Raw genomic sequence first — 27,831 nt, 5'->3', positions numbered from 1 at the left:
AGGGTGTTGCTCCTCTCTAATAATTGCAATAATGTGGAGAACAACACATGTCACATTAATGTCACAGGCCTCTCAGGTGTTTCCCTGAGTTGACGTAGGCACTGAAGACGTGCTTTCAACAGGCCTATGGTCATTTCCACCCGGGCTCTTGTTCTGCAGGGCCACATTAAAGCGCTGCTGGGGTTCTGCTTCAGGTTCTGGGTGAGGGGTCAGTAGTGTGGGCTGTCATTAACCCCTATCTCCAGCAGAAAGCCGTCAATCTCTCCTAGAAGAAAGTTCACATTACTTTAGTGCTGCATAGAAGTGTTCCTGTGAGTGTGAGTGCATGCTTTGAAATAAGTCTATAGGACATACATGTACTTACCACAGTGCAGCCTGTTACTTAGGGTTGACTCACTATATATTCATGAGTTCACGTTTATGATATGTGCAGCATCACATATGATCTTGGTGATGTAAACAATGTAATGTCAGTTACAGTGACCATTAGAAAGAGTAGTCAGTGAACCTGCACATTTATTAGTTTATTTCAGATCACAGCAAAATGTTATTAACTGATCATCATTTTTCAGATTAGCCTCAATGAAACAAATTATTTATCACATACCTGCAATCCTGTGAAACTCCTCTTTAATGGCTTTAAGGAGTTTGTGTCAAGGAAAGCGCTTGAGATCAAACTATTCTAACACAGTGGCTTCACTAATGTGCTCAGCATCTCCAATGTTATAAAGAAAACTACCGTTTGCAAAAAAAACGTAACGCAACACAAAGAATCTGTTCGGATGTAAAAGCACGGCCACGATGGGTGATGTGTTTGACGTATGGGTGAATAAGATTATTAATGTATGTATGGAGTCTCGAGAAGAACGTTACCGCTCAAATAAATATGCACGGCGATATGACAGAAAATTAACTCATGGCGTTAAAATCCTCTCGCGGCGTAAATTCAACGTCGTGTGAATTAACACAGCGTCCTCATCTACAGGATCCTCTAGAAACGGACATTTTGGTCTCTGCGCGAAGGAAACAGGTGAAATCTATGAATGCACTGAAAGATTAAACGAGGCATTTAAACAGTGTTCACTTTAAAAAGGGGCGGAGACCGAAGGAAACTCTGGGTTTCCCGAATAAAACCTGCTCGCGACCAGGTTTGGTTCACAGAGTCAGTTGCCATAGTAACTGACTCTGAGTTTCCATTACCTCGCTTCTTGAAACGGGCTTAAACTTACCCCGCTTTACGGGTTTAAGTAACCCCGCTTTCTGAAACCGAAAACTCTGAGTTTTCCTCATTTCGGGGTTAAAAACTCAGAGTTTCCACAAAACCTCCTTCTTTAAACGGGCCCCTGCTGAGCACTGTCACTGAGTCAGACCTGCTGTAAAGTCTTCTACATCAGTAAATGTCAGAATAGATGTGAGACTGAATGTATTTCACATATGAACAAGAAGACAGGATCCAATCAGGAACAAAGGTCCAGACCAGACAGCTGCAGACCGATGGACCTTGGCTATTGGATTTCATGGTCCCGCATGTAGCCACCGACGGAACCGAGTCGCTGCTGTCCAGCACCAGACCGAGTCACAAGGTGTCCGGTTCTTGTTTTTCATTCCGGTTGCTTCCTTCGTTAGTGTTTTTGTAGTAAAGTGTAATTTGCGCCAAGTGACTCAGTTCCCCAGGTTCTGAAGCAGTACCAGCTCGGGGCTGATGGTGGGTCCAGGTTTCACAACCTCTGACCTGCTCCTCTCCTCATCCTCTAAATACATCCTTCTTCCTGCCTTTTCTGCGTGTTTCATTCCTATCTGTGCACGAGCCTCGATTTATTGAGCACGAAGCAATATTACTGTAGGAAAGTCCCGCAGAACCAACGCTCCAGTTACCGGACCGGATTCCGCTGCGTCCTAACTTTCTTCCTGCTCATGTCATTTCCTGTGATCAGACGCGCTCCCATCTCCACCGACCCTCTGCGCAAAGCGACGGCGAGTGCGCGTGGGCGGCCGCGCGCGGTGCTCGGCCGCTGGGGGCAGACGCTCCGTGAGTCCGCTACGTCTGTGCACAAGGTGGGTCCACGTCAGTCGCCACCGCGGCCACTGAAAATGGCTTCCGAGGAGAACGGGCAGCTCGCCAGCTGCCGCGGAGCGTGGCGCAGATCGGAACCGTCTGCGGGTCGGCGTCAGCCCGGACGCACAAAGTTGAGTCTTGCCCAGCGGTTTGTTCCGACTGGCGCAGCGGCACAGAGTCGACGCTGGCTCCGTAGGTTCTGTTCAGTCTGAGCCTGTAGTTTAAGGACCCACAACCAGGCGCTGACGGGTCCCGGATCAGTCCTCCTGTTTGTTTTATTACGTGTTCACCATCAGTGACGTCATCGCTTCGGCTCGGTTTTCATTCAAGGCTGTTTGTTGTGATAGCGACACAAAAACCGCAGCGGTTCTGGTCGGTTCAGTTCTATTAAACTGAAGCGACTGAGCAGCTGATTTTCTACAGAACAGACGCATCACATTGACTGCAGCTGCAGCTGCAGATAGTACTGCATGTACGTGTAGTGTAGTATATGTACACAAAGTGCATGCTCTTCATATAGTACATATATACTTGATATATGAAGAACATACTGTGTAGTGTGTGTACTGTAGTCATGCCTTGGAACCACCTGTTTCTTCCAGGGGCCGAGGACGAGGACGACTGACATGGTTCCACCATGAGCAGCAAGCTGGACGTGTGGTGTAAGTTCACTCACGGTCACTGTAGCAGCTACACAGTCGAGCTGTTTCTGAGCTCACATGTTTGTCCTCCAGTCTGTGAGGAGTGTCAGGACTATTTCCAAAAGGAGTGTCCGTCCCACGGGCCCCCTCTGTTCATCCCTGACACAGCCGTGGCCCCGGGTTTGGCCAACAGGGCCACGCTCACGGCGCCTTCGGGCCTGGAGGTGTTTGCTGAAGGGGGCCGGGTGGACGTTCGCTGCGTGGATGCGCTCATCCCCAGGGGGGCGGTGTTTGGGCCTTATGAGGGTGAGCTGGTGTCCACAGACAAGTCCTCTGGCTTCTTTCCCTGGATAGTAAGTCAAGCAGTGTGAGACCAGTTTAGAGCCCGTTTGGAACCACTTCTTCTGACGTGTTTTTTTCCCCAGATTGTTGGTTCCAACCAAACGTATCAGTGCATCGACGGCAGCAACGACACTAAAGCCAACTGGATGAGGTGACCTGTCCACACAGCAGTCAGTGTGTGTGTGTGTGTCTCACAGCACAGAAGCTCAGTTGACTTCATAGAACCAGTGTAGAGACCCAGACTGGTTTAATCCCTGTCCTTACTTCTGCCTCCAGTTTAGTCCGGACCTCGTCAGAGGAGAGCACCCGGAACCTGGAGGCGTTTCAGCACAGTAGCAACATCTACTTCAGGGTGTGTCGGCAGCTGGCAGCAGGGGAGAAGCTGAGGGTCTGGTACAGCAAAGACTACATTCAAAGACTTCAGTGCGTTTCTCAAGTGAGCATCAACTGCTACCTGGATTCAGGTGAGAACGGAGCATGAGCGAATGACGATTCATGTGGGGCCCATAAAATTCATCATCCAGTCAATTGTTTCTTGAGCGATTTTCAGCTTTTACCTCCTGGCTGCGTGTTTGAACCTTTTTTTTCCTTTCTTCGTTGATTGTTAAATGCAGCTGCTGCATCCTGAACCAGATGTACATGATAATGTTCCGCCACTGTCTTGTTTGATAGAAGCTTTTTTGTTGTAGAGTCAGAGAGTGCAGCAGCCGGGGCCCACATTCACAAGGACTTTGAACCTCCATGCTTGCAGTCGGCTCTGCAGGGCGAACCCAGCCCTAAGAAGCAAGCTAGTGAGCAGTGTGATGGTCAGCCACCTGCTAAGAAGAAGAAGATCGACCTAATCTTCAAAGACGTCCTATTAGCGTCTCTGGAGGGCTCAGGCAGGTCCAGGCTCCGTTCCTCCATCCTAGAGTTCAACTCAGAAAGTGTCGCTGCCCTTCCTAAGCTGAAGGTGGAAGAGAAAGAGGATGAGAAGCTGAGCAGTGAGGAACCTTCCACTTCCTTCTGCCCAAACTGTGTCAGGCTGAAGAGGAGGATCCTGGAGCTGGAGGAGGAGGTGTTCCGCCTCAAAGGAGAACAGAGGCACGCGCTGGGTCCAGCAGTGTCTGAACAGACCATGTCCCAAAACAGCCAGGTCCCACCGCACCCAGAGCAAGGCCCCATGGAAGATGTTCAAGGTAGGTGAACGAGTCAGGGGAAATGTAATGCAAAAATGTGACTGGTTCAAACATGAGTTAATAACAAACCAAGCAAAGACAGATCTTTGTAAAATAGTCTTAATTTTATCAATATGGTCATAAAACATTTCCGTGTCAGTATTTAGTTCTGGTTTCCTCTGCAGGCATGGAGCCTTCCACACCCACTCAGGTGGCTCTGGATGAAGACGAGCAGGATGTGGATTCCCCCGACGAGTCCATTACTGCAGATCTTGTTATTTCTCCAGAGGATCCATCAAAGCTTTCCTCTGGAGGAAGCAGGAGGATTCGACGCTTCAAGCAGGAATGGCTAAAGAAGTTTTGGTTTCTCCGCTACTCACCAACCCTGAATGAGATGTGGTGCCATGTCTGCCGCCAGTACACCGTGCAGTCCTCCCGCACCTCCGCCTTCATCATTGGCTCCAAGCAGTTCAAGATACACACCATCAAGCTCCACAGCCAGAGCAACCTGCACAAGAAGTGTCTGCAGCTGTACAAGCTGCGCATGCACCCAGAGAAGACAGAGGAGATGTGCAGGAACATGATGCTGCTGTTCAACGCGGCGTACCACCTGGCCCTGGAGGGGCGCCCCTTCTCGGACCTGCGTCCGCTGGCAGAGCTGCTGAAGAAGTGTGAACTCAAGGTGGTGGACCAGTACATGAACGAAGGAGATTGCCAGGTCCTCATCCACCACATCGCTCAGACATTAAAGGAGGACCTCGCAGAGAAGATGCGCTTATCTCCTTTCCTAAGTGTCATCATGGATGCTCAGAATGATGAGCTGCTCTCCGATACGGTCGCTGTCTACGTCCAGTTTATCTCCAGTGACGGCTCACCCAGCACAGAGTTCCTGTCATTGCAGAGACTGAGCACGTCCAGCGTTGATGGGTACCTTCAGGCCATGGATCGAGCCTTCGGGGTCCTGGGCCTTAGGTTTCAGGACCTGCTGGTGGTGGGTCTGGGGATGGATGGCACTAACATCTCTTCAGGAATGAGAGCCAACCTCTACGTAGCTGTGCAAAAGACATTTCCCTGGGTGCTCTGCCTTCCTATCATGATCCATCGACCTCACCTAGAGGTGCTGGATGCCATCAGTGGAAAGGAGCTTTCCTGCCTGGAGGATCTGGAAAACAACCTCAAGCAGCTCATCAGTTTCTACCGCTACTCCCCACGCATGATGTCTGAGCTGCGATCCACGGCTCCAACGCTGTCAGAGGAGGCCGAGTTCTTGGGAGACATCCGGGCCATTCGATGGATAATAGGAGAACCCAATGTCCTTAATGCACTCATCAAAGATTACCTAGAGGTAGTGACACACCTGAAGGAGATCAGCAGCCAAACGCAGAGGGCGGACGCTGCAGCTATTGCACTTAGCCTTCTCCAGTTCCTCCTGGACTACCAGTCAGTGAAGCTCATCTACTTCCTCTTGGACATCATAGCTGTGCTGTCACGGTTAGCCTTCACCTTTCAGGGAGTCTACCTGTTGGTTTCCCAAGTGGAAGCCAAAATCGAAGAGGCCATTCAGGAGATAGGGCGGTTGGTGGACTGTCCTGGAGAGTATCTGCAGGAATTTGAGGAAAATTTTCGTGAAAGTTTTAACGGTGTTGCTTTAAAGAATCTGCGTGTCGCTGAGTCCAAGTTTCAGTCCATTCGAGAAAAAATCTGCAACAGGAGTCGAGGCATCCTGTCACAGAGGTTGGACCTGCAAAGTCGCTCGTTTGCCAAAGCCTGCAAGGTTCTGGACCTGTCCACTTGGCCTCACACCCAAGAAGACCTACAAGCCTATGGTGAGGAGGACATTCAGCTGATTTTGAACCACCTAGAGTCTGTCCCTTTTGCAGGTCAGGAGGGCTCCCAGGCCAGAAGTCGTCTGGTGGTGGAGTGGAAGGATCTGAAAGCTGACTACTGCAGCATGAACGGATTTAAAGAGGTCATCAGTCACATCTGCAGGTACAAGCAGCGTTTTCCTCTCCTCAATCGGATTGCACAGGTTGTCAGGGTCCTGCCCAGTTCCACAGCCTGTTGTGATAAAGGCAGAGGGTCCCTACAGAAGATGTGTAAGAACAGCCGTTCCCGTCTGACTCTGGAGCAGATGAACGACCTGCTCACCCTGTCTGTCAACGGTCCGCCCATTGCTAACTTCGATGGGAAACGAGCATTGGACAGCTGGTTTGAGGAGAAGTCCGGCAGCGCTTACACACTTTCAGCCGAGGTGTTGAACAGGATGTCGGCTGCTGAGCAGAAGTCTGTTTTGCACAGTGTTGACATTAACACAGAGTTTTACTCTGACATGTAATCAACAGAATGGAACGCACAGTAGCTCCCAGCTAGGCAGTTTGGACCTGCAGCCTCCAGGGAACACACAAACAGGCTGTGGAAGTAGAAGGACATGTAGGACCGACCGGTATCCACAGAGCTGAGGGGGCTCAAACATGAGCCAGCTCAAAAGATGAAGGATGTGACAATGGTGCACAGTGGACACGGATGGAGCAGACATATACAATGAGGAAAAAAATGTAAAATCACTTCAGCTGGTTACAGTACAAAACAGCTTTAAAGACAGAACACAAAAGCCAATAAACAGACTCACAAAGACTCACAAAGACAGACTGTACGACCACAGAAATGTTGATGAACACGTCGTTTAGAGAGCAGCCTCAGAACAGACAGGCAGTGTCATCTGGACTCAGCGGTTCCCTCTGGGACCAGCTGATGACACTGACCAGCCTCACACATGCTGGATATTATAACCAAGCACTTGTTGCCAGAGTAACAGTTGAACGTGGGAAACAATCAGCGAGTGTCCGGCGATGTCGTAGATGAGCGAGTGCAGGGACATTTGTGTTGGACATGTCGGCTGAGCAGACGGATCTGATTCCAGGTCAGAAGCTTGAATCCAATGTGAAGTGATAAGGTTCAGCTGCTGTTGCAGTGAGTGTGTTGAGCTGAGGGACACGTTTGCCTTGTGCCTGTAAATAAAAGAGTTTGTCATTTTACATTGTTGGCATGAGCTGTTGTCTGAGTGTCATGACTGAATGTAGCAGCACAGTGAAGCTGCCTGGGACTCAACCTAGTGCAGCTGAATAAAGTCACATTACATTAGCTTAGCTTAGCACAGGTTGCAGCTTACAACTCCTGCTTGTGGCTGCTCCTTGTTGCACACGAATGGTTCTGCTTTCATTCATAGGTCAAAACTTTGACCTGTGAATGACTTGATGTTGTGCTTTTCTGTATGAGTCCAAAGCTGCATGGCCTTGGTTCTTGGAGTTGGGAAACTATTAAAGTTACCAATCTTCATTAAAGATCAACTAAAAAGAATTTATTGAATGTTTAAAATGCTTTTAAAACGTTTGTCAGCGAAATTGAAAAATCAATCTTTTCTAAATCTTATTTAACTCTGTTTTTACTTTGAATTAAACATGAATTCAGGATTTTGTGTTTCATCAGTTTCTATAAACATAATCCTTCCATTGTTTGAATAATGACAGTTATTACTAGTCTATGTACATTCAGGTTAACCAGGTGCTGCAGAGGAGGAACCTTCTCCCTGAAGCAGCGCAATGTATGTATGTTAGAGGCAAATTGTGCATTGGAAAGTGCCTAGTATGTTCTTGGTCTCTGAGTCGGGTAACGGTGGAGCCCATGGCTCCAACAGAGATGTTAGCCGATTAACTCATCATCATTCATGTGACACTGTTTAAAACTTGAGCCAAGTTTTGGATTCCAGCTGCTACATAATGAATCAACATGAATTTCCTGTTTTAATGAGGTTCTGTTCAGAGGGATGCGTTGGTCTCTATGCAGCATAGTTTCAAAAGACTTTAACACAAAGCACAAACCCTCCTGCTATGTTCAGCAGCCACTTGGACCCAAATCTGTGGAAGCGGAAGGAACTGTATCGGCTGCAGCCGACGGGTCAATGGGCCGAAACAAATGAGGCCTCACAGTGTCAGAGTGTAGAAACACAGGGACCTGATGGACGCTGACTTCATGAGCCACAGTGTCCACGAGTGTCAGCCATGATGTTTGGATTAGAGATGTTACTGTGTAATGTGCAGACATTGGCGTGTATCCTCTGACCTGGGTTCAGTTTGCTGATGCTCAGGTGAAGTAAACCTTCGTACAACAGCTGTTGGCTCTGAATGGTGACATTGACAGCAGAGACTCTGGATGGAGCGTTTGTCTCTGTCGTCTGCTGGGCAGGAACTCAGCTGTGCATGCGTGCCCACGCAGTGGCTGTTTAAAGATGTCAACACCATAACTAACCCACAAACACTGAATTGTTTGGCCGAATGCTTCTTAGAGCCTTAAAGACGGCAGTAACACGAGACTGGCCCTGTGACACAAAACGTGATATTACACGATAGAAATGTTCGATCAAAAAACAGTTTTATCTACAGAGACATGTGAACCTAAAGGTTCCTCCCTGAATTCTATCGGGTCTGTGTGTTCATGTAAATTTTGAATCTTTAAATCTTTGAATCACTAAAGTATTAGCTTACTCCACTTACTTCTGTTATTCTGTGACTTCAGTGACATTCTTACTTCTTTATCTCTACGCAAACACACCTTTTAAATATGATTAAGTTCATACAGAGACAAATCTCATCGCACTGCAGTTAAAATAAAAATAAACATAATAATAATAGTGAACAACAACACAGATCAACGTTCTGCGTCCTTTGACGGGATGTTTATCGGGGACTATAAAAGGTGACGGACCTTGCGGCAATAGACGTAATTAGTCACAAGCGACGCCCACGCTGGTAAGTAATATGATTATTGCTTTTCTTCTTTCTAACGGGGCTTTTACCTGTAATTTTATCGCGTGTTTAACGTGACAGTGTTTGTCTGTCGTCATTTTGTTATTTATTCTCTGTTGCTTTTATACGGTAAAAATGAAACCAAATGTTACTTATGAAGATAATGTACAGTAGTTTTAAGTCGGTCTTGTTGTTATAACAGTAAAAGTGTAAATGCGATATTAATAAGCAAACAAAGCGAAATTGAAACACGTCGAATCCGTAAATCTCCGTTAGATTAATCGAGGAGGTTCGTCGGATTCTGTCTCTGAGGCGGTGACGCCATAATAACAGTGGCTTGCGCCATGAAACAGTTTTGATTGTGAAAGAAACCGATCACTAATACACTAGTTCCAGTTTCTCCTTCAAGCAGCTAAACTTGTAATGGCTAATAATAATAATACGTTTCTAATCGTTTTGTCCATGTCCCTGAAGACTTTTTGCTGGTTGTGTTTAACTGCTTCTTACCCATTTATGTCCTGTGAGAGATATATATATACACAGTCATGTACGTAACTGGTTCTGAATGATGACAACAAAGCTGGACATCTGCTTTAGTTTAAATTTGCTTTAGGCTTCCGTTCAATGATTTCACAATGTGTACTTCAAGAGACTTGAGACAAGAAGGAACAATAAAAGAGTCCTGTACCACGGAACTATCAGCAGGAAACCCATAAAAAGCTTCAAGAGGTCTGAGCGTGTGGGCGACAGGACCTGCCCACTGGATCCAGCAGCCCTCAGATAGATGCTGCTGCCTCACTGAGCCAGTCACTCTTGGTTGTTGGAGGAGGAGGCTGCTGGTCCACACAGAGAGTCCTTGTCGTCCTGGGGACAAAGAGCTGTTGAGTGAATCAGGACCTGACACGGAGCGCTTCGTCTCCCACTCATCGTCCTCTGTGTGGTTTCTTCAGGTTTCTTTCTGGGACGCCATGAAGCACTGCCTCGGACTCTTCCTGCTGGTCTGTTGTGGGCTGCTGCGCCTGGGTGAGTGGACTGGGACCAGGTCCAGGACCTGGACATAGGCCAGACGGCACTGTTATTGTGTTGTTGTTGGTTAAAGGACACAAATGCAGGAATGTCCTGTTTGTTCGGGTCGATCAGCTGTGTTTTACATTTGTTACTCCACCACATTCATCTCTACATGTACATTCAACTGAACGTTTTTGTCCTTTTGGGCGGTTTTTCCCTGAGGCTTTAGTGACGTTGGCTTCAGGCCTCGTCTTCTTCTCATCTTTCTGGGTGTGTTTTGTGATTGGTTGTGTTTTTTTCCCATGTATAATGGCCCTGTATCATTTACCCTGTTGTTTACGTTATGGCATTTTGTGCTTGATGATTGTTCCCTCACTTACTGCTGCATTTGTTTGGACTCAGCCCCTACTCCACCCACTGTAACAGAAGCTCCAGGACCTGGGTCCAACTTGGGACCAAATGTCGTGGACCCTAAAGGTCCCAGTGGTGCTGCCAGAGTCATCCAGGCCTGCGACTTGGCATGATGTGCTGTGGATGGGACCCATGAGTTGGACCCAGGTCCAGATTGGTGCAAACAAGTTTCTGAGCGTTTCCCTCTGCCTGATTTGTCTCTATGTTGCCAGTGGTCTCTCATTCCGGTCGGACATCTTTCCTTATTTTAAGCTGATCATCGTGTGGCTTCTGCTGCAGTGATGACTAAAGGTTCTGCAGCCGTGCAATGTTAATCAGAAGTATTGTCAAGTAAAACCAGTTTCTTTTACAGGTTCTGGACTGAGCTGCTACAAGTGTGCTGATTACACCGGAGTCTGTGAGAACGTCCAGCCGTGCACAGACGAAGACGCCTGCATTTCTCTGAGTGAACGAGGTCAGAACCGCACCAGTCAGCCACTGTACATCTTACATTCTGATACTTTTACTTGACTCGTGAAGTCACTGCCGTCTGGTACCGGCTGTCAGGATGTTCGGGTTTAAGCGCCCGTGTTTTTGTTTCCAGATGGGAAAACCGTCCGTCAGTGTATCAGGTACACAGACTGCAACTTCTCTCGCCTCGCCCAGATGTTCCCGTCATTCGCACAGTTCACCTACCGTTGCTGCACCACCAACCTCTGCAACTCTGGCCACGCGGTTGCCAAGGCAACGCCCCCCCTCACCCTGGTGGGGTTGCTGCTCTGCGTTTGGTCCTGGATGTGAAACCTCCAGGATCAACACTGTTTCTAAAGCAGTTTAAAAAAATGTTCATGCTAATTTAAAATATGCTTTGTTTTGATCAAGATTTTTTACAAAATTCAACTTAACAATTTTTAACATGATCCAAGTTTACGGGCCTCAGACCGAAGCAGTTTTTAGGTGGACTGGCTCATGGTCACAGGATGTAAACGCTAATGCTAAAACGTTTAAATATTTGTTTATTGATTTTTTTTTTTTTTTTTTTTTTTTTTTTTCAACATGAATGACCAGAAGCGCTAATAACACAAACTATAAATGTGCTGAAGTCCCAGACTAACCAAACTTTATTCATTCAGACGTTAGATGGAACGGGTCGGTTCTAGCTGAGGTGGAGCGCGATTACAGGGGGTTTCTATCCAGGAGGGAGATGAGATGACGAGCAGCTTCAGCTGTGAACCGTGGATCTAAAACCCGGTCCGCAGCTTCGTGTGACCTACTAACACCTCTCTGACCCAGAGTTCAGTCCTGCAGGTGCAGCAGCCGCTCAGCAGTGGAACCACAAGGTGTCGGCCTGATGGACGGGGGTCCATCCGTGTGACGACCCTCTGCTCTGCTTCTTACTCTGGTCCTCATCTTTTCTGTTGTATAATTAAAGCTTTGAGAACTAACTTCTGCCTGGTTGCATCGTTGTTCCGTGCGTCAGTCGCTCGTGTCCCCTGGTCCGTCCTCGTTCTGCCGCCCGATCACCTCCAGCTGCACCGTCTTCTTCTGGCCTTTCTTCTCGGGCGCCTCCTGGGCAGGTTTTTGTGGCTGGACGTACCAGGGCTGAGGAGCGGCGCTGTCGCAGGCCCGGCCTCCCCTACGAAAGCCTCCTCTGCCGGCTCGGACCAGGCCCCATCCCTGCAGGTGGCTGTCGGACGCCCCTTCCTGGACTCCTCTGGTCTGGTCCAGCTCCTTGGCGCTGAGGGACGACATCTTGACCGGTACAGTGTTCCCAAACTTGGAGTAATCTACACAGTAGCGCCCGTCCTCCTCCGTTATGATGGAGACGAAGCGTCTGCCCCACAGGATCTCCTCGGGGGTGTAGGAGGTGCGGGCCTGCATGCTGATGCCGGTCGTCTCCACCACGCCTACAGAAACACACAGCAACACTTCTTTCAGTCACATGTCAGCGGACGCGGGGCTGCGTAGTTTCTCACCCTCCAGGATGACGATGATCTCCAGGTCCTCGGTGGCCAGCGTCTGGGACGACAGCTCGTACAGGGGGCTTCCTCTCTCAATGGTGTGGCTGATGATCAGGGGAGAGACCAGGAAGATGCCGTTGCTCCTCAGTGGGTTCTCCACCTGGATGTCCAGCTGGCAAACTGGGATGACCTCGCCCTCTGCCGTCACCGTCCGCCGGATCACCTGGAGGCAAAGAGTCCGGGTTAAAGGCCCGTTGGCTCTGGGCCTGTCTCCCGCCGTCCGTCCCGCCGGCATCACCTGCAGCTGGACCGTGGCAGAGATGATCATGCTTTTCCTCAGGTCTCCGACTCTGAACATAAAGGTGGGTCGTCCGCTTCGAGGCGCGATGACGGCATTCCTGGAGAAGATGAGCGTCTCGGCACGGCGGTTGGCCTGAGCCGTCTTCATGAAGACGCAGCCAAGCATCACGGCGTTAATGATGAGGCCCAAAATGTTCTGGATGATCAGCACCGTGATGGCAACCGGACACTCCTCTGTCACCATCCTGCCTCCAAAGCCGATGGTCACCTGAAGAAACAACACTGCTAGAAGACGGCGCACCTGCATGGGTCAGTGGCGCCGAGTACCTGGGCTCACCTGGACTTCGATGGAGAACAGGAAGGCGGAGGTGAAGGAGTGGATGGCGGTGACGCAGGGGACTGGGCCCGGCTCCCCGTTGGGGTCACGAGGTTCCAGATCTCCGTGAGCGAAAGCCAGTAGCCACCAGACCATAGCGAAGAGCATCCAGGAGCAGAGGAAAGCCGAGGTGAAGATGAGGAGCGAGTGCTGCCACTTCAGGTCCACCATGGTGGTGAACACGTCCTGCAGGAAGCGACCCTGGAACCGGAGGACACACACTCACTGACCCGCTCAAAACGAATGCCTTCTCACACGCCTGGCTTCCGTCTACCTGCTCTCTGATGTTCTTGTGAGCCACATTGCAGGATCCGGTTTTGGTGATGAAGCGGGCTCTCTGGGATTTAGAGCGACTGCGGTTCGACTGGTTCTGGTCCTCTGCCAGGCGGGTCAGCAGGAAGCCGTCTGGCAAGAGGCCCTTCCTGGCCAACATGATGCTGCACACACAGAGGAGCAGGGATCAGAACATCCATCCATTTTCCATAGCGCTAAGCCCACATGCAGGGGTCGTGGGGCTGCTGGAGCCCGACCCAGCGGGCTTTGGGCGAGAGGCAGGGAACCGTGGACAGGTCGCCAGCCCATCGCAGAATGTTTAAATCTGTACACTTTATTAGGAACCCCTCTGACATTCAGCTCTAGCCTGTGTTTCAGTTGAAGCTGATGATTCTTTGTTTATTACTGACATCACAGAGCAAGTCTGTTGTTCTGATAACGTTAGAACCACCTCCGCACTGTACTGTTCTGTACTGAAATGACTGGTCTAATAAAGGAGAAGGCTGACTGTGTGTTTGGATAGACGTACTTACATGGAGGAGGATGGAGCGGGTGCACCTGAGAGCGGCGGTTATTCTAAGGAGGCAATAAACGAAGCAAGGCTGAATCCGACCAATCCGCCGTTTTCTGATGGTCAGAGACGGAAAACGTTACCTGTACCGGAACCAGCGGCTCCGCCCGAAGAACAGCCGGAGTCTAAGCTGATGCTTTCAGGTATTTCGATGTGCGGAACAACACGGCATCCATTGTCCGTCCGTCAAGATGCTCACACGATCCAGCCCCCGAACTGAGTCAAGGTAAGGCCGAGCACAGGCACATCTTCCGGTAGCGGCCTTCAAAATAAGGGCAACAGTAAGAACTGCGTAAAGATTTTTCTATGATATCCCACTTAGGCAGAATATCTCAAATGTTGTGTATTATAAAGATTTGAATGTAGCATAAATTACACAGTACAAAAATACAGCTAAAATTTTTGAAACAGAGCTGGACGTGCTGGGTGAGGAGGCGTCTTGTATCCTGCAGAGGGCGCTGTTGGTTCAAAATCAATGCCCGTAAGCGGGAGCGCCATCGCTTCGTAAAGACATGTGTCACCGACTGTCTGCGTCCACAGGTATCAAACTGCCAGAACAGAAACTTCTCCCTGCTACACGTTATTGTAGTGGTCATAGTGACCATGTCTTTTAGATTCTGAATAAACAATCGTGATAAACCATTTTCATTGTCTGTCATGATGTCATATGTTATAGTGGCTTTATGTTTATGTTTACTTCACACGTTGTATCTGCTTCAACTGCACCAGTGATAAGGACGGTAGATACTGTATGTGGCCCGACCAGTTTAACCAGCAAGATGCTGTTTTTACAATAATACTTGTGAAAACAACACCAGTAATAATTCTTATTACTCGACTTGTTTCGCGGAAAACCTCTTCTTTCCTGCGAAGTCCCGCCCTCTCGATGTACAGTCACATGGAAAGCGGCCGGCCCGAGCCAAGTTATCGAACGCACACCCTTATCCGAGCAGCGGAAACGGGATGCGGGTTAGCTCCGAGTCTGCGTTCATTTACCGTCTCATTTCAAAACGTGGTGATGACATGAGTCACCGTTAGACAGCGGATGTCAGACAGACGTGTATCCAACGGAACCCGGTGTCGTTCAGTGGCGGGAAAGCTCGTATTTTGCTCGTTTGTTGGCTACATTAGCTTTGCATGCTAGCTAGCAGACTGCTGCGTCCAACGGTCTATCCTCGTAGGACGCGGACGTCCAGCACCCGCTCAAAGCAGCGGTGCGGCCGTGACGGGCGGAGGAGCGCTGCAGTACAGACGCCTGCAGATGTAGACGGCGTCAGGCCCTAGGACCAGCGCTCCTGCAACCGTCCTTGTTCCCTTTCCTCTCCTCCTTCCTCTCCTTCTGTTCTTGTCTAGCTGTTTTTACACCTGCTCCATGATCAAGATGGAGATGGAGATCAATCCACCGTTGCAGCAGTTTCCAGAAAATTCGTATAAAAGTAAGTAATGGTAGTGTCAATCCACCGGCCATGTGTATGTGTTTACCTGTCAGTGACCTTTGAACCCTCCACCTGCAGTGACTGAAGAGGATGTGAAGAGGCTGATTGAGTTCAGAGCGTCCAATGAGGCTCTGTTCACTGGGAAAAGGAACTCGGCTAAGATCGCATGGAGGTACGGGCAGGTTTTAACATGACTCACCGGGGGTTGAGCTCAGCATGGGGTATCTGACCCTCCTCTGTGTTCCCCAGCACCATCCTAAAGGGTCTGGGTCTGGAGGGGAAGCTGACCGCAGACCAGATCGCCAAGAAGTGGGACAACCTGCGCACAAAGTACAAGGTAAACCAGGATCCACCCGTTACGTCACAGGCATCAGCTGAAGCCTCTGGACACAGGCAGGACCCGATGTCTGTCGGTGTGCGCTTGTTTACAGTGATCCTGCATAAGTGTTGTTGATGGCTGGTGCGGGCATCACTGCTCTTTTTTCATCAAACAGGATTAGACTGTGGTTCCATTTAGTAGTTTGTTTGCCGGTTGCTCTCCAGATGTTGCAGTGTTCAGTGGGCGCTGAGCTGAGACCCACTCAGTGCTACGTCAGAGAGCGTGTGCTGAGATGATCACCTTCATTAACGTGGATGTGCTCTAGGCTGGCGTTCCCAATCAGCTCTCGTTGCCTTCCAGGACCTGAAGCATCCGTACCAAGGCAAGGACAACATGGGGGGTGTGGTAGAGTCCTGGCCCTGGTTCCACATCATGGAGGAAGCCATGCAGGGTCGCCTATACAACAGCAACCTGGTGCTGAGTCCAGAGAACATTGGGAATGCTGGTTACAGAGGCAGTAGCCGACCCAGTCAGAACCATGACAACACAGACATCCTGGAGTTCCTCATCAAGACAGAGATGGAGGACACGGTAGCGGCAGAGGCGGCAACAGATGACGGGACGCTGCATCCGGGGGCCTCAGCAGAGGGAGTCCCTATGGGCTGGAGGAGGATGAGCGAGTGCTCCTATAAAAGTAAGTAACATTAAGTACGTTGTACAGTTCTGACAAGTGACTATGAATTCTCATTGAAGGAAATAATATAAAAAGGGTTTTATGTTAGTTCTGTTCTACTGTCATCAAGAACTGCTCTGGTGTGAAGCGGTTTCTTATCAGTTCAGTCCCTCACTGCTAGGAGGCGCTGGCTGGGAGGAGCTGGGAAGAGCTGACTGGGAGGTGCTGACTGGGAGGGGCTGGGAGCGGCTGACTGGGAGGGGCTGGGAGCGTCTGACTGGGAGCATATGACTGGGAGCGGCTGACTGGGAAGGGCTGGCTGGGAGGGGCTGGGAGCAGCTGACTGGGAGCGGCTGACTGGGAGGGGCTGGCTGGGAGCAGCTGACTGGGAGGGGCTGGCTGGGAGCAGCTGACTGGGAGGGGCTGGCTGGGAGCAGCTGACTGGGAGCGGCTGACTGGGAGCGGCTGCCTGGGAGGGGCTGGGAGCAGCTGACTGGGAGGGGCTGGCTGGGAGCAGCTGACTGGGAGCGGCTGACTGGGAGCGGCTGCCTGGGAGGGGCTGGGAGCAGCTGACTGGGAGCGGCTGACAGGGAGGGGCTGACTGGGAGCAGCTGACTGGGAGGGGCTGGCTGGGAGCAGCTGACTGGGAGCGGCTGACTGGGAGCGGCTGCCTGGGAGGGGCTGGGAGCGGCTGACTGGGAGCGGCTGACTGGGAGCGGCTGCCTGGGAGGGGCTGGGAGCAGCTGACTGGGAGGGGCTGACTGGGAGGGGCTGGCTGGGAGCAGCTGACTGGGAGGGGCTGGCTGGGAGCAGCTGACTGGGAGCGGCTGCCTGGGAGGGGCTGGGAGCAGCTGACTGGGAGGGGCTGGCTGGGAGCGGCTGGCTGGGAGGGGCTGACTGGGAGGCGCTGGAAGCGGCTGACTGGGGCTGGGAGCGGCTGACAGGGAGCGGCTGGCTGGGAGGGGCTGACTGGGAGGCGCTGGGAGCGGCTGACTGAGGCTGGGAGGAGCTGGGAGCGGCTGACTGGGGCTGGGAGGAGCTGTCTGTGGCCACGTGTTGTCTGCAGCAGAGACACGGGAAAAGGTTCAGCTGGAAACATAACGTTTTTCTCTCATTAACAGTGACCGAATCAGAGACGGAAAGAATGATCAAGCTCCGCGCCGCCAACGAGGCTCTTTTCACTGGTAGGAAGCATTCGGCCAAACCAGCCTGGAGGTGAGTGACAGCTCAGATGCAGCAGGGCTTAATTACTGATTGAATGAGAGCAGACAGAACCACGTCACTTTGGGCTGGGGGAGTCAGCAGCAGGTTGTGTGTCCAGCCTTCAGTCGGGGACTCAGTCGTTATGTTTTGCAGAGCCATTCTTTGTGAACTGGGTCTTCAGGGAAAGCTGACCACAGACCAGTTGGCCAAGAAGTGGGATAACTTGAAGAGGAGGTATAAGGTAGGTCCCCATTCAGCCTCAGACCTGGTTCCATCCGCACTGCTCACGTTGCTTCTCTCTCCTGCTCCTCTTGTTTCCACCAGGAGCTGAAGTTTCCTGCTCGAGGAGTGGAGACCAACCCCAGCTCCTGGCCCTGGTTCTACAGGATGAACGACGCCATGGAGGGACGCTTCGCCAGCGCCGCGCCCATCCTTACTCCTGTGGTGGAGGACGGAGACGAAGACTGTGAGCCGCTGTCGCCAACGCCCAAGAAGCGACCTCGACGAAGCCGAGGGGCAATGACCGATTTCCTGACGGAGTCAGAGATGGACCTGCTGGTCGATAACGAGGAGAAGAACGGTTCCAGCGCTTTGGGGGAGCTGCACCGGATCACAGAGTTCACCTACAAATGTGAGAAATGAAGGTGGAGATGAAGCTAAGCCGCAGGACTTTTTGGACCCGGGTTTAGTTCTATTGTTATACGGACTGTGACTGGCTCTGACTCCTTTGCTCTTTGCAGTAACAGAAGACGACACCAGGCGTCTGATCGAGTTACGAGCTGCTAACGAGTCTCTGTTCACCGGACGGAGGAACACCGCCAAACCGGCCTGGAGGTGACTCACTGCTTTGAGTCGTGTGGTCCAGTGGTTTCTGCTGCACCACTGATACGTGTGGTTTCGTCCACAGAGGGATTGTAAAGGAGATGGGTCTGACTGGGAAGATAACGCCTGACCAGGTCTCTAAGAAGTGGGACAACCTGAAGACCAAATTCAAGGTGGCGGTTGTGGGTGTGTCTGCCGGTAAATGTGTGGATGTGATGAGGCTCCGCGTCACTCAGTCCATTCGTGTCTGCAGGACCTGAAGTTCCCTCCTCGTGGGATGGAGAACCAGAGCAACCCAGCCTCCTGGCCCTGGTTCCAGCTGATGAGTGATGCTCTGGAGGGGCGTCTGGCAGGAAAGGCTCCGCGGGTCGCACCTGTCTGGAACAACGAGGAGGACGGGGTGTTCGGCTCGTCGCCTCCTGCTGACAGAGACTGCCTGATGGCAGAGAGGAGCGGCGTGTCGGAGCTGGACGGGCTGGTGGGAAGCGACGGCGCCGAGGCTGATGGCAGCGTCACCTACATCGACGCCAGTGGGGAGGAGTGTTCCACGCCCTCAGACCAGTCCTATAAAAGTACGGCCCTCTCGTCCAAGCATTAGGCTCCTTCACATGTTTGACTGATCTCAGTTGAAAGGTCTGTGAGCATCACGAGCTTCCGCTTCCGTTCCATTTAATCCACGTCGTTGTGTTTCAGCATTTTTGTCTTGTGGCAGCAGCTTCCTTCAAAATACCAACATCATGTTGTGTGTGGTTGTCTTTATCTGTGTCAGTGACAGATCAGGACACCAGGAAGATGATCAAGCTCCGAGCTGCTAACGAGGCCTTGTTCACCGGAAGGAGAAATGCTGCCAAAGCTGCCTGGAAGTATGAGCCACCGTCACCGTGTCTGGACTTTCTGGCTGTTTGATGCTCATAGCGTCTGTCCTCTCTCTCTCAGAGCCATCCTGAAGGAGCTCGGGCTGCAGGGGAAGGTCTCCACCTACCAGATGGCCAAGAAGTGGGACAATCTGAAGAGGAGATATAAGGTGGTCACGCTGTCTGAGCCCTGGTTCTGCCTGTGGTTCACCTCCGATGTTGCCTCGTTGCCCTTCTTTGCTGCCCTCCTTCATATCTCTCTCTTTCTCTCTCTCTCTCTCTCTCGCGCGCTCGCTCTCTCTGCCTCTGCCCAGGACCTGAAGTTTCCACCTGTTGGCATGGAGAACGTGGCTGACGGTGCCTCCTCCTGGCCCTGGTTCCATCTGATGAACGAAGCCATGGAGGGTCACCTGGCGAACAGCTCCCTCCTACTCACCCCTGTTACTCAGGATGATGAGCAGCACCCCGACCCGTCCCCCAGACACAGAGCCCATGCCGCCTCTCCCCCTCCTCCCACCCCCTCCTCAGACTATGGACAGGAGGTGTTCGGCGCCATGGAGCAGAACCAGCGGAGCTCAGAGCCGTGTGACGGGCCCCTGGGGGGACTGCAGAGAGAGTGGGAGGTGGTGGAAAGGGAGAGGGCGTCGCTGGAGCGGGAGAGGGAAATGGTGGAGAGAGACAGGGCGAGTATGGAGAGAGAGAGGGCTGCCGTGCAGGCAGAGAGGCTGTGGCTGGAGAGGGAGCGGGCGGCAGTGGAGCAGGACCGAGCCATGGTGGAGCAGGAGAGGCTGGCGCTGAGCAGAGAGAGGGAGGTTCTGGACCAGAGGGCGCTGATGCTGAACTCCGTGGGACACTCCGGACACCTCAATGCCATGATGTAGAGAACAGGCTGTCACACAGCACGACAAAGGGTTTCTGACCGGCCCACGGGGAAGCCTGCACAGTTCTGGTGGATCCGGTGAGGACACTGCAGAGCTTCTAAACTTCCACATACACTGAATTGAAACATGAGCCACGTGTGAAGAAGAACAACGGTGACAGATCTGTTTTCCCTGAAGCTGCTGGTTCTGTTCAGTTTGGAACTAAAATGTCCACGGCGTCCTGGTGCGTCCACTGAGCCCATCTCAGTCTTCCATCTTTGTTTTTACCGACAGAGGAGCCGACAGCGGGAGTCAGGACGTCTGATCTGAAGGTTCCGACGACGAGACGTGAAGTGGATCCAGGAGCAAGTGGCTGATGTGATGTTCCTGCTGAGACCTGAGTGCAGCCGGGTCCACACGGTTCCTCAGTCTGCGTCGTCAGCCAATGTCAAACTGAAGCTAAAAACCTTCTTGTTTCTTCTAGAGAAGCGACTGAGACTCATTTCCATGAAATGTGCTGCATCTGGATGTGTTTCTGTATCTTATGGTACTTTGAAGTTCCTCTCAGCTTTTTCTTTTGGCGAGCTTTCGTTACCTGAAGCGGACGTCACAGTAAACCACACGGTGTGTTTAAAGACTGGTCGAGCTGCTCCGGCCCGACGCCCACAGACAGAGCTCAGCCTTCGTTCAAGGCAAACATCAGACGTCCATGGTGGCGTTTCACAGCAGAGACCTGACTCTGTAAAGTGAACAAAGAAATGATTCCAATAAATGAATGAATCTGCTGAACACAAGCGGAGATTTTTGTTCTTTTTATTTAATCTCATTGATTAAAAATAGATTTAATAAACAAAACTGTGGTTCTGATAAAAATGTAGAAGATTCTTTAACCTCTTGTTTCCAGTGAGTGATCAATTTTGATCAGTGGCAACAAAACCATGAGACCATGAGACTGAACTAGCGTTTCACTGCATGTGACATATTATTGGTTTAAACCTCCAGTTTAAAATAATGAAATCCTAAACCGCCTGAAACATTAGAAACCAACCATTAGAAAAATGGTGCCGACGGTTTTGATGAGATGTCGTCTGTTCTCATTGATCCAGTGAACGAGGACATGAAACAGAAAACCAAGTGGTTTAGTGAAGGCGCCTTCAGGATCTGGGTTGGAACCACTAGAAACAGTGCTGACAGTATGAGGTCAGAGGTCACACACAGTCCAGTCCGATTCTGTGACCTGATGGTGATTGTTCATACAGTATGTAGAGCTTCTAAGATCTGGTTGTTGGTTCTGTGAAGGCATCTGGTTTTGGGCAGTTCCAAAGTGTTTCAGAACTTTGACTGTTGGTCTCATGGACTTTGCTGCCAGCTGAGGGTCACACTGACTGTTATGGGTCAGAGGAACCGCCGAAGCCTGAGATGCCTGCTCCCCTTGGACAAACATCACCAGCACATCAGGAAACAGACTTCAGCATGTGGACTCTGACCCGTGACGCTGATTGGCTGGAACCAGATGATCCGGCTGGAGGAGGAACAGGTTAAGCCTGTTTGTCCTGGTGCCACTCCAGTTGCTGTTCACCGGATGAGCCCCGTCAGTGTGGAGGGGAAAGCTCAGCGCAGCCAGGTCAGTGTTTTACTCTCACTTCACCGCTGCAGTGGCTGATCCAGGAGCCGCTTGTGTACGAGTGTTTTAATGAATGGAGCAGAAGCTGATTCTAATATCTAAAGGAGCAGCAGACGTGAAAACCAGACTGGAACCAAACCAGGTCTAGAGACCCGGTTCCTCCAGCCTCGTGTCTCACTCTGTTTCTCGTGTTCTAGCAGGAAAGATGAAGAAAAGCCAACAGAACCTGACACGCTGTGAGTTCTCATTGTCCCTTGATGTGTGGGTGGTGGCGTGAAGTTGAGGTCAGGACTGGTTTCTCCACATTCTGGTGACTGAGCTAATAATGAATGCTCCCACAGTAACTGTTCTGTGGAGAACCAGCATGGTGCCTCAGAGGCCGAGCTCTAACTGTGTGTCTGTCAGGGATGCTGCGCTGCCTGCTGGTACTGGTTCCAGGTGTGATTCTGCTCATGTTCCTGCTGCAGAAAAGCATTAACCCGTTGGCAGGTCGGACCTCTGCTTCTAACCTCATGTGGTGCTTGTTGCATGTTTGCTTCTAATTCTGGCTGTGACCCGTCCAGTGGTTCCAGATGACTGGCGCCAGGCTCTAGGCCAGGGCTTCTACGGGTCCAAGGAGATGAAGCCTCTTGCCGAACACTCAGGTTGGTGACACAGGGGTGGCCTCAGGGTGGGAGGCTGCGGTGGTTCCGATGCTCACAGCCCAACCTTTGTCTGTGCGTCCAGCTGGACCGTGCGCCCCGCATCGGGTCTGCGAAGACGATCACTTCAGCTTCTCCATCCAGAGCGGCGCCGCCAACGTGGTGGGTCCAAGGATCTGCATCAACAACCAGCTGTAAGTGTTTGTGAACAGAACCAGGAGTCAGAGAGTGGTAGAACCGGACCGGACCCAGGCCTGAGGCGTAGAACCGGACCTGACCTAGGCCTGAGGTGTTGAATCGAACCTGAACCATGCTCGGGGCCTAGAACCGGACCTGACCCAGGCCCAAGGCAGAGAACGTCTCATTTATTTGTCTCATCTCCTGCCTCAGTCTCTTGTTTCTACATTTCCACTTTGTGTTGCGTTTCTGTTTGTGACTTTCTGATGGACGTGTCCCACTGCTCGTTGCTTTGTGGGATGTTGTACTATCTAGACTCATTCAACTAAAAAACCTATTAAGGCCAATAATACCTTTGCTCAGGGTTCTAGGAACAGCACTGAACAACGCTGGAGTTGGAATAAACATCGTTATAGTGGATGGTGAGAGCTGAACTTTTGGATTCTGGTTCTTCGTGCACTGGTACTGACGTTTAATTCTGGGTTTCAGGAAAAAGCGGAGGAGTCATCAAATCCAGCTTCTTCAACATGTACGATGGTGGTAGGTACCAGCGCCAGCGAAGCATTGTGAGCGGCATGGAGCCGATGATGACAGATGTTCAACCTGTTTGTGTTGCAGACGTGGAACCTCTGATCATGTTCCTGAAGGAGGTTGAGCTTGGTTCAGTCGTCCTAATGGCCTCATTTGACGAACCGTCATCAAAGTAATTGTCTCTGTCTCGTTGTCAGCAGGAGCTCAGAGAAGTCGTAAAAGAAGCTTAATTTATTTGTGTGTTTATTCTTATATTTATATGGGCTTCTAAGGTCCTGTCCTCATCGGGGAGTCAAAGCCTCATCTAACCTGCCGTCCTCTCTGAGTTAAGAAGATTGTCCTGTGTCCCACAGATTAAATGATGAAGCAAGGAAGCTGATCAGCGACCTGGGAAGCACGTCCGTGCGGTCACTGGGATTCAGGGACAGCTGGGTGTTTGTTGGTGGGAAAGGAGCAACAGTCAAGAACAACTTTGAGAAGGTATTAACATGCATTCTCCTTCTTCAGGTCCACAGAAGACAACCTGCTTTTTGCTGATGTTGTTTGGACTTAATAAAAAATTACAACTGTGTTTTTTGTGTCTAAGTACATGAAGAATGACAAGGGAACCAATAAGTATGACAACTGGCCTGAGGTCCTTCAGCTGCACGGATGCATCCCAGTTCTGCTGCAGGAACCTGCTGCTGCAGCTGGAAACTAAGGAGCCAAACTTCAGAAGGAGTCACAGCCTGGTGTGAAGGTGGAGGTTTTTCTTCTTACTGAGCTCCAGCATGTTAAAAGGAAGAAAGAACATCTGGGTTTGGATCATTACAGAAGTGCTTAAATGTCCTCACAGATGAAGACGATCTACAGGTAAAATGTTAAATGGGATTCTTACAGTAGAGCACAGATGAAGACGCTTGAGGGTTGAGGAGTTTTCCTTTTTTTGTGTATCATGTAATATGAAAATCTAGATTTGATTCCTGTATGTTTTGTAAATAAGAGTTGGGTTCTGTCAAATGAGAAATGGAGCCAGAAATTAAAAAGTGGAGTTTGGACAGAAAAGGCTGTGACTGAGTTGTTTTTTTATTGTTTCATGAGCATAAAATATAACATAATGTAATGGAAACACCTTTGTTCAGGTAGAGAATAACAAGAAAGTCAATGAGGTAAACTCAACAGAAAGTCTGAAAATGTCTCCCTCACAATAAATGCCTAATATTATTGCAGTAAACCTCTCAAAGTTTGTGATTTGTACTCACCTAAGTGTAAAACAAGTGCTGTGAAGTAAAGCAGGTGAGTACAGTTCTGTTGTTGAGGCTTGTACCTGTACTTGTCGACTGCTCTTTTTACTATCAGACCCCTGAAACTCAACAGCAGTAGAGCTCAAATGTTTTGTCTACATGTGTTTGTGCTGATCTAATGGGAACTATGACTTGTCAAAAAAGTCAGCTACAAAATCTGTTCCACAAGTTCTTGATTATGAAAATACTTTTTGTAAAAGACAAAGTAAAACTAACACAAAACAGAAATGTTCAACAAAAGGTTGTAATTTCTGATTGAATGCGGGATCTGAATCCGCTTTTGTCCTCAGCGATTGTTTCGCCTGTTAAGAACAAAGCTTCAAATACTTTAACAAGGACTAGGGATCGTTTTTGCGCTGGGTGTTTATTTTAAACCTGGTCCATGTGAAACGGACTGAGAAGACAGAGCAAACAGTGTCCTGCAGCTTCCTGCTCTTCACAAGCTGCAGTAGAAACACTTCACAGCACAGACAGTAACGTACAATGGAGCTTTATTCAACCCACGAATTATGTAAACACTGACACCAGCAGAAGAGAGGGGGAGACGGGTGATATGACTTACTGCTGATGTGTAAATGAATGAAACAACAAGTCATGCAACAAACTATCACATGGCAGTGAAATTACAAAGGTTCCAAATATCAGAATCAAACATGAAACGAAATCGTACTTCTAGTACGATATGTAGGGTTTTATTCATGTGCAGTCCGTATGAGAGGAACTAAGGGAGACACCTGTTTCCACACGAACCCCTGTTTTAAACGGAACCAAACGTACATCCGATTGGCTATGCAATTCACCAAGGAACGAAAAAAGCCGATTGGGCCAAGAATTCTTTTCTAATGGCGGAACCTTCCACCAGGAAACAGTTGTGATGTATTGTTCTCGTTATATGTGGAACAAAGATTAGTTCTGCGCTACTTGTTTTTTATCGTTGAAATGGCCACGTTAGTTCTGGACAACGGAGCGTACACGGCGAAAATAGGATACAGTCAGGAGGAAGTCAGGTAGGTTAGCAAGAAGCTAACGGCGCCGCTAAAAACCGCAGAGCTGCGGTAAACACGTTAGATCCACAGCACGCGCACAGGTCACGCGACTGTCAGACAGGTTTTCAGCGCCAGAACAACATAAATGCCTTAAAGTGAAGTTAAAATCGATGTACGTTCGGGTCTTGTAATCCGCTTCGTCTCCTGTCTCAGTGTTATCCCAAACTGCCAGTTTCGCTCCAAGACGTCCAGGCTGAAAACATTCACAGCCAACCAGCTCGATGAGATCAAAGATCCTTCAGGCCTCTTTTATATCCTGCCCTTCCAGAAGGTGAGAGCGTTTACAGCTGCTCACATCTGCTGCGTAACTCTGTCTCCGTCTGACCCGCTCTCCGCTCCTCTTTCTCTCAGGGTTATCTGGTCAATTGGGATGTCCAGAGGAAAGTGTGGGATCATTTGTTTGGAAAAGAGATGTTCAAGGTTACATCATTCTTGCTCAGTATCAACAATGAACCAAAGCAGTTTTGGTTTGTTCTTCTACAAATGTGGGAAACATTAATTATCACGTTTTTTTGCTAATAAAATCTGTGTTGTCTGTCTTCTACCCACCGCTCATGTTTGCTTTCGTGGGTATAGGTGGAGTTTGCAGACACCAGCGTCGTCATCACAGAGCCGTACTTCAACTTCACATCCATCCAGGAGTCAATGAATGAGATCCTGTTTGAAGAGTACCAATTCCAGTCAGCTCTCAGGATAAACGGTGGATTTCAAAAACACATCCTCTTTGACTGACTGTCCTGGTGAGCAGCCCTTAGATCTGTGTTGATGTCCTGCTGTGTCTGTGTTAACCAGCGGGCTCTCTCAGCGCTCACCACTACTTCCACTCCAAGCCCTCAGAGCTCTGCTGCCTGGTGGTGGACACTGGGTTCTCCTTCACACACATCGCCCCATACTGTCGCAGCAGGAAAATGAAAGAGAGCATCCACAGGTCAGAGCATGTTACCTTGCCATGTCTAATTGTGCTTAACGTAACAACAAGCTAATGTGCTGTCTGATTGCTTTGTTTTCAGAATCAACGTTGGAGGGAAGCTTCTGACCAATCACTTGAAGGAGATCATTTCATATCGGTAAAACCATCATTATGATACCTTAACTGTAAAAATCTTTTAACAATAATTTAATCTCTACTTTGTTAAGAAACTGACCTTTTTAAATATTAAGTAAAAACAAGCATTGGAGCTGTACTCCAGAGAAATCAAGGTCTTTTTGAAGTCGTTTAACATTTGTGCAGTGTACTGCTTGTAGGCTCTGTCAGAATTTTAGGGTACCGTGAATGTTTGATACCTTGGTGTCAGTTGAAGCCTTGGTGTCCGTTTCCTAGAGCTGCAAGTCCGGCTCAGACGTGTTCCTCCATGAATATAACACCTTCTGTGGGACCTTGTCTTTTTGTGTGTCAAAAGTTTAATATAATAACTAACTGGCTGCCTTTCCGTTAGGAGTTAATAAAACATTCACCACTTTTTGTAAAAATTTAAAATATGACCCAGGTTGTACTACATTTAGAGGAACAATCTAAGGCAGGTTTTAGATTCTTGGAATAATTTTAACTCAATTCAAGATTCAAAAAACTATTGTTCTCAGAGGGAAATTACTTTGCCCACTTATCATAGAAGGGAAACTGAAAATACCTATGTTTTGTATGTATGTATGTATTCGACTCCGGGAGGCCCCTGGTTCCTTTCTGTGTTCTCCCCGTGTTTGTGTGGGTTCTCCAAAGACGTGCGTTGCGTGTGTGGATGGTTGTCTGTCTGTGTGTTGCCCTGCGATGGACTGGCGACCTGTCCAGGGTGTACCCTATGCCTCTCACCCATAGCCACCTGGAATAGGCTCCAGCATCCCCGCGACCCCAAATATGACATTCAGCGGTTTGGAAAATGGATGAAACCTGCCTTAGATTAGATTATTATTAGTACATACATAACACATACTATACACATCAACTTTATATGCCCATACATATCCCTGCGGGATGTTTGGCAGAAAAACATATAAACATAACTGCTGTCCGACTGAATATTTGATGAGAGCAATTTTTGCCTTGATAGAATAGAGATGAACCTGAATGTTAGGTACTATAAAACATGTCTGTCTTTTAGCCAGTTACATGTCATGGATGAAACTCATGTGATCAACCAGGTGAAGGAAGACGTCTGCTACGTCTCGCAGCACTTTTACAAGGACTTGGAGATTGCACAGTAAGAACACAACCATATTTTAGTCTAAGTGTAAAAGTCTCTCAGCTGTTGATTGAGTGTGTTTGTGTGCAGGATGAAGGGGGAGGAGAACACTGTGATGAGGGACTATGTTCTTCCAGACTTTAGCACCATCAAGAAAGGCTTCTGCAAGGTGATGAATCCTATTCAAAGTTTGGAATGTGGTTATTGTAAGTTTTTCTTACAGAGCTATGTGTGTTTGGGTTCTTGTTACTCCAGCCCCGAGAAGAGATGGTCTACAGTGGAAAGTATAAGACAGGAGAGCAGATCTT

The 27,831-nt window shown here is 49.6% G+C and overlaps 6 protein-coding genes across 17 annotated transcripts in view; 5 read left to right on the top strand and 1 right to left on the bottom strand.

Annotated features, from left to right (window-relative positions):
• Positions 1–1,122: 1,122 nt before the first annotated feature.
• prdm11 (PR domain containing 11) lies at positions 1,123–7,231 on the top strand. Of its 3 annotated transcripts, none has more exons than XM_029152810.3 (7): positions 1,123–2,055; positions 2,659–2,718; positions 2,791–3,050; positions 3,123–3,190; positions 3,316–3,503; positions 3,729–4,217; positions 4,382–7,231. In XM_029152810.3, exons 2-7 carry the CDS (start codon positions 2,694–2,696, stop codon positions 6,529–6,531), a joined length of 3,180 nt encoding a protein of 1,059 aa, XP_029008643.1. In that variant the 5' UTR covers positions 1,123–2,055; positions 2,659–2,693; the 3' UTR covers positions 6,532–7,231. The 3 variants fall into 3 exon arrangements, with proteins under 3 accessions (XP_029008643.1, XP_029008642.1, XP_029008641.1); XM_029152809.3 differs by having other exon boundaries at positions 1,123–2,186; XM_029152808.3 differs by having other exon boundaries at positions 1,123–2,248.
• A 1,685-nt stretch (positions 7,232–8,916) lies between these two features.
• cd59 (CD59 molecule (CD59 blood group)) lies at positions 8,917–11,841 on the top strand. Of its 2 annotated transcripts, XM_029152816.3 has the most exons (4): positions 8,917–9,001; positions 9,949–10,021; positions 10,770–10,871; positions 11,001–11,841. In XM_029152816.3, exons 2-4 carry the CDS (start codon positions 9,967–9,969, stop codon positions 11,195–11,197), a joined length of 354 nt encoding a protein of 117 aa, XP_029008649.1. In that variant the 5' UTR covers positions 8,917–9,001; positions 9,949–9,966; the 3' UTR covers positions 11,198–11,841. The 2 variants fall into 2 exon arrangements, with proteins under 2 accessions (XP_029008649.1, XP_055365353.1); XM_055509378.1 differs by lacking the exon at positions 8,917–9,001 and having other exon boundaries at positions 9,799–10,021.
• On the bottom strand, positions 11,495–13,466 carry kcnj11l (potassium inwardly rectifying channel subfamily J member 11, like). 2 transcript variants are annotated; one of them, XM_029152815.2, is made up of 5 exons: positions 13,308–13,466; positions 12,995–13,234; positions 12,656–12,925; positions 12,373–12,580; positions 11,495–12,303 (listed from the first exon to the last, which is right to left on the bottom strand). In XM_029152815.2, the coding sequence occupies exons 1-5, from the start codon at positions 13,464–13,466 to the stop codon at positions 11,873–11,875; spliced, it is 1,308 nt and encodes a 435-aa protein (XP_029008648.1). In that variant the 3' UTR covers positions 11,495–11,872. The 2 variants fall into 2 exon arrangements, with proteins under 2 accessions (XP_029008648.1, XP_040927289.1); XM_041071355.1 differs by having other exon boundaries at positions 12,373–12,925.
• A 499-nt stretch (positions 13,467–13,965) lies between these two features.
• On the top strand, positions 13,966–20,838 carry LOC114856920 (uncharacterized). Of its 3 annotated transcripts, XR_003786151.3 has the most exons (15): positions 13,966–14,103; positions 15,231–15,313; positions 15,392–15,485; positions 15,563–15,650; positions 15,993–16,326; positions 17,427–17,520; positions 17,662–17,749; positions 17,833–18,139; positions 18,249–18,342; positions 18,416–18,503; positions 18,584–18,902; positions 19,100–19,193; positions 19,267–19,354; positions 19,499–20,142; positions 20,339–20,838. XR_003786151.3 is itself a non-coding variant. In XM_029152811.3 (14 exons), the coding sequence occupies exons 1-14, from the start codon at positions 14,069–14,071 to the stop codon at positions 20,063–20,065; spliced, it is 2,373 nt and encodes a 790-aa protein (XP_029008644.1). In that variant the 5' UTR covers positions 13,966–14,068; the 3' UTR covers positions 20,066–20,838. The 3 variants fall into 3 exon arrangements, 2 of the variants coding, with proteins under 2 accessions (XP_029008644.1, XP_029008645.1); XM_029152811.3 differs by having other exon boundaries at positions 19,499–20,838; XM_029152812.3 differs by lacking the exon at positions 13,966–14,103 and adding an exon at positions 14,278–14,417 and having other exon boundaries at positions 19,499–20,838.
• Positions 20,839–21,584: 746 nt separating this feature from the next.
• Positions 21,585–24,061, top strand: zgc:101783 (Protein FAM3C-like). 5 transcript variants are annotated; one of them, XM_055509375.1, is made up of 11 exons: positions 21,585–21,668; positions 21,869–21,904; positions 22,074–22,157; positions 22,232–22,312; positions 22,395–22,503; positions 22,850–22,908; positions 22,976–23,026; positions 23,105–23,189; positions 23,371–23,497; positions 23,604–23,727; positions 23,809–24,061. In XM_055509375.1, the coding sequence occupies exons 2-10, from the start codon at positions 21,874–21,876 to the stop codon at positions 23,715–23,717; spliced, it is 741 nt and encodes a 246-aa protein (XP_055365350.1). In that variant the 5' UTR covers positions 21,585–21,668; positions 21,869–21,873; the 3' UTR covers positions 23,718–23,727; positions 23,809–24,061. The 5 variants fall into 5 exon arrangements, with proteins under 5 accessions (XP_055365350.1, XP_029009864.1, XP_029009863.1 ...); XM_029154031.3 differs by having other exon boundaries at positions 21,866–21,904; positions 23,604–24,061; XM_029154030.3 differs by having other exon boundaries at positions 21,586–21,668; positions 23,604–24,061.
• Positions 24,062–25,053: 992 nt separating this feature from the next.
• Positions 25,054–27,831, top strand: part of actr6 (actin related protein 6) — a 3,701-nt gene continuing 923 nt past the window's right edge. Inside the window, exons 1-9 of one of the 2 annotated variants that reach the window (XM_029154029.3) lie at positions 25,054–25,307; positions 25,500–25,617; positions 25,698–25,766; positions 25,923–26,046; positions 26,139–26,274; positions 26,357–26,413; positions 27,443–27,541; positions 27,614–27,692; positions 27,779–27,831. The exon at positions 27,779–27,831 is cut by the window's right edge and continues 129 nt beyond it. In XM_029154029.3, the coding sequence (XP_029009862.1) occupies positions 25,240–25,307; positions 25,500–25,617; positions 25,698–25,766; positions 25,923–26,046; positions 26,139–26,274; positions 26,357–26,413; positions 27,443–27,541; positions 27,614–27,692; positions 27,779–27,831 (803 nt within the window). In that variant the 5' untranslated portion in view covers positions 25,054–25,239. The remainder of the gene's footprint in view (positions 25,308–25,499; positions 25,618–25,697; positions 25,767–25,922; positions 26,047–26,138; positions 26,275–26,356; positions 26,414–27,442; positions 27,542–27,613; positions 27,693–27,778) is intronic. The other variant, XM_029154027.3, reaches the window with a different exon arrangement.

Source organism: Betta splendens, chromosome 6 (assembly GCF_900634795.4).
Source record: "Betta splendens chromosome 6, fBetSpl5.4, whole genome shotgun sequence".
NCBI classification, from domain to species: domain Eukaryota; kingdom Metazoa; phylum Chordata; class Actinopteri; order Anabantiformes; family Osphronemidae; genus Betta; species Betta splendens.
This window is presented reverse-complemented; position numbering and strand designations above follow the sequence as displayed.

Coding starts and splice junctions, on each gene's coding strand:
- prdm11 (XM_029152810.3), top strand. CDS start 2,694: ATGAGCAGCAAGCTGGACGTGTGGT. Junction 3,051..3,122: donor CTGGCTTCTTTCCCTGGATA/GTAAGTCAAGCA, acceptor TTTTTTCCCCAG/ATTGTTGGTTCCAACCAAAC. Junction 4,218..4,381: donor CCCCATGGAAGATGTTCAAG/GTAGGTGAACGA, acceptor TTTCCTCTGCAG/GCATGGAGCCTTCCACACCC.
- cd59 (XM_029152816.3), top strand. CDS start 9,967: ATGAAGCACTGCCTCGGACTCTTCCTGCTGGTCTGTTGTGGGCTGCTG. Junction 10,022..10,769: donor TTGTGGGCTGCTGCGCCTGG/GTGAGTGGACTG, acceptor TTTCTTTTACAG/GTTCTGGACTGAGCTGCTAC. Junction 10,872..11,000: donor CATTTCTCTGAGTGAACGAG/GTCAGAACCGCA, acceptor TTTTGTTTCCAG/ATGGGAAAACCGTCCGTCAG.
- kcnj11l (XM_041071355.1), bottom strand. CDS start 13,466: ATGTTGGCCAGGAAGGGCCTCTTGCCAGACGGCTTCCTGCTGACCCGC. Junction 13,235..13,307: donor ACAAGAACATCAGAGAGCAG/GTAGACGGAAGC, acceptor CTCCGGTTCCAG/GGTCGCTTCCTGCAGGACGT. Junction 12,926..12,994: donor TGTTCTCCATCGAAGTCCAG/GTGAGCCCAGGT, acceptor TTGTTTCTTCAG/GTGACCATCGGCTTTGGAGG.
- LOC114856920 (XM_029152811.3), top strand. CDS start 14,069: ATGCTCACACGATCCAGCCCCCGAACTGAGTCAAG. Junction 17,750..17,832: donor ACTTGAAGAGGAGGTATAAG/GTAGGTCCCCAT, acceptor TGTTTCCACCAG/GAGCTGAAGTTTCCTGCTCG. Junction 18,903..19,099: donor CTCAGACCAGTCCTATAAAA/GTACGGCCCTCT, acceptor TATCTGTGTCAG/TGACAGATCAGGACACCAGG.
- zgc:101783 (XM_055509375.1), top strand. CDS start 21,874: ATGAAGAAAAGCCAACAGAACCTGACACGCT. Junction 23,027..23,104: donor CTTCAACATGTACGATGGTG/GTAGGTACCAGC, acceptor TTTGTGTTGCAG/ACGTGGAACCTCTGATCATG. Junction 23,498..23,603: donor TCAAGAACAACTTTGAGAAG/GTATTAACATGC, acceptor TTTGTGTCTAAG/TACATGAAGAATGACAAGGG.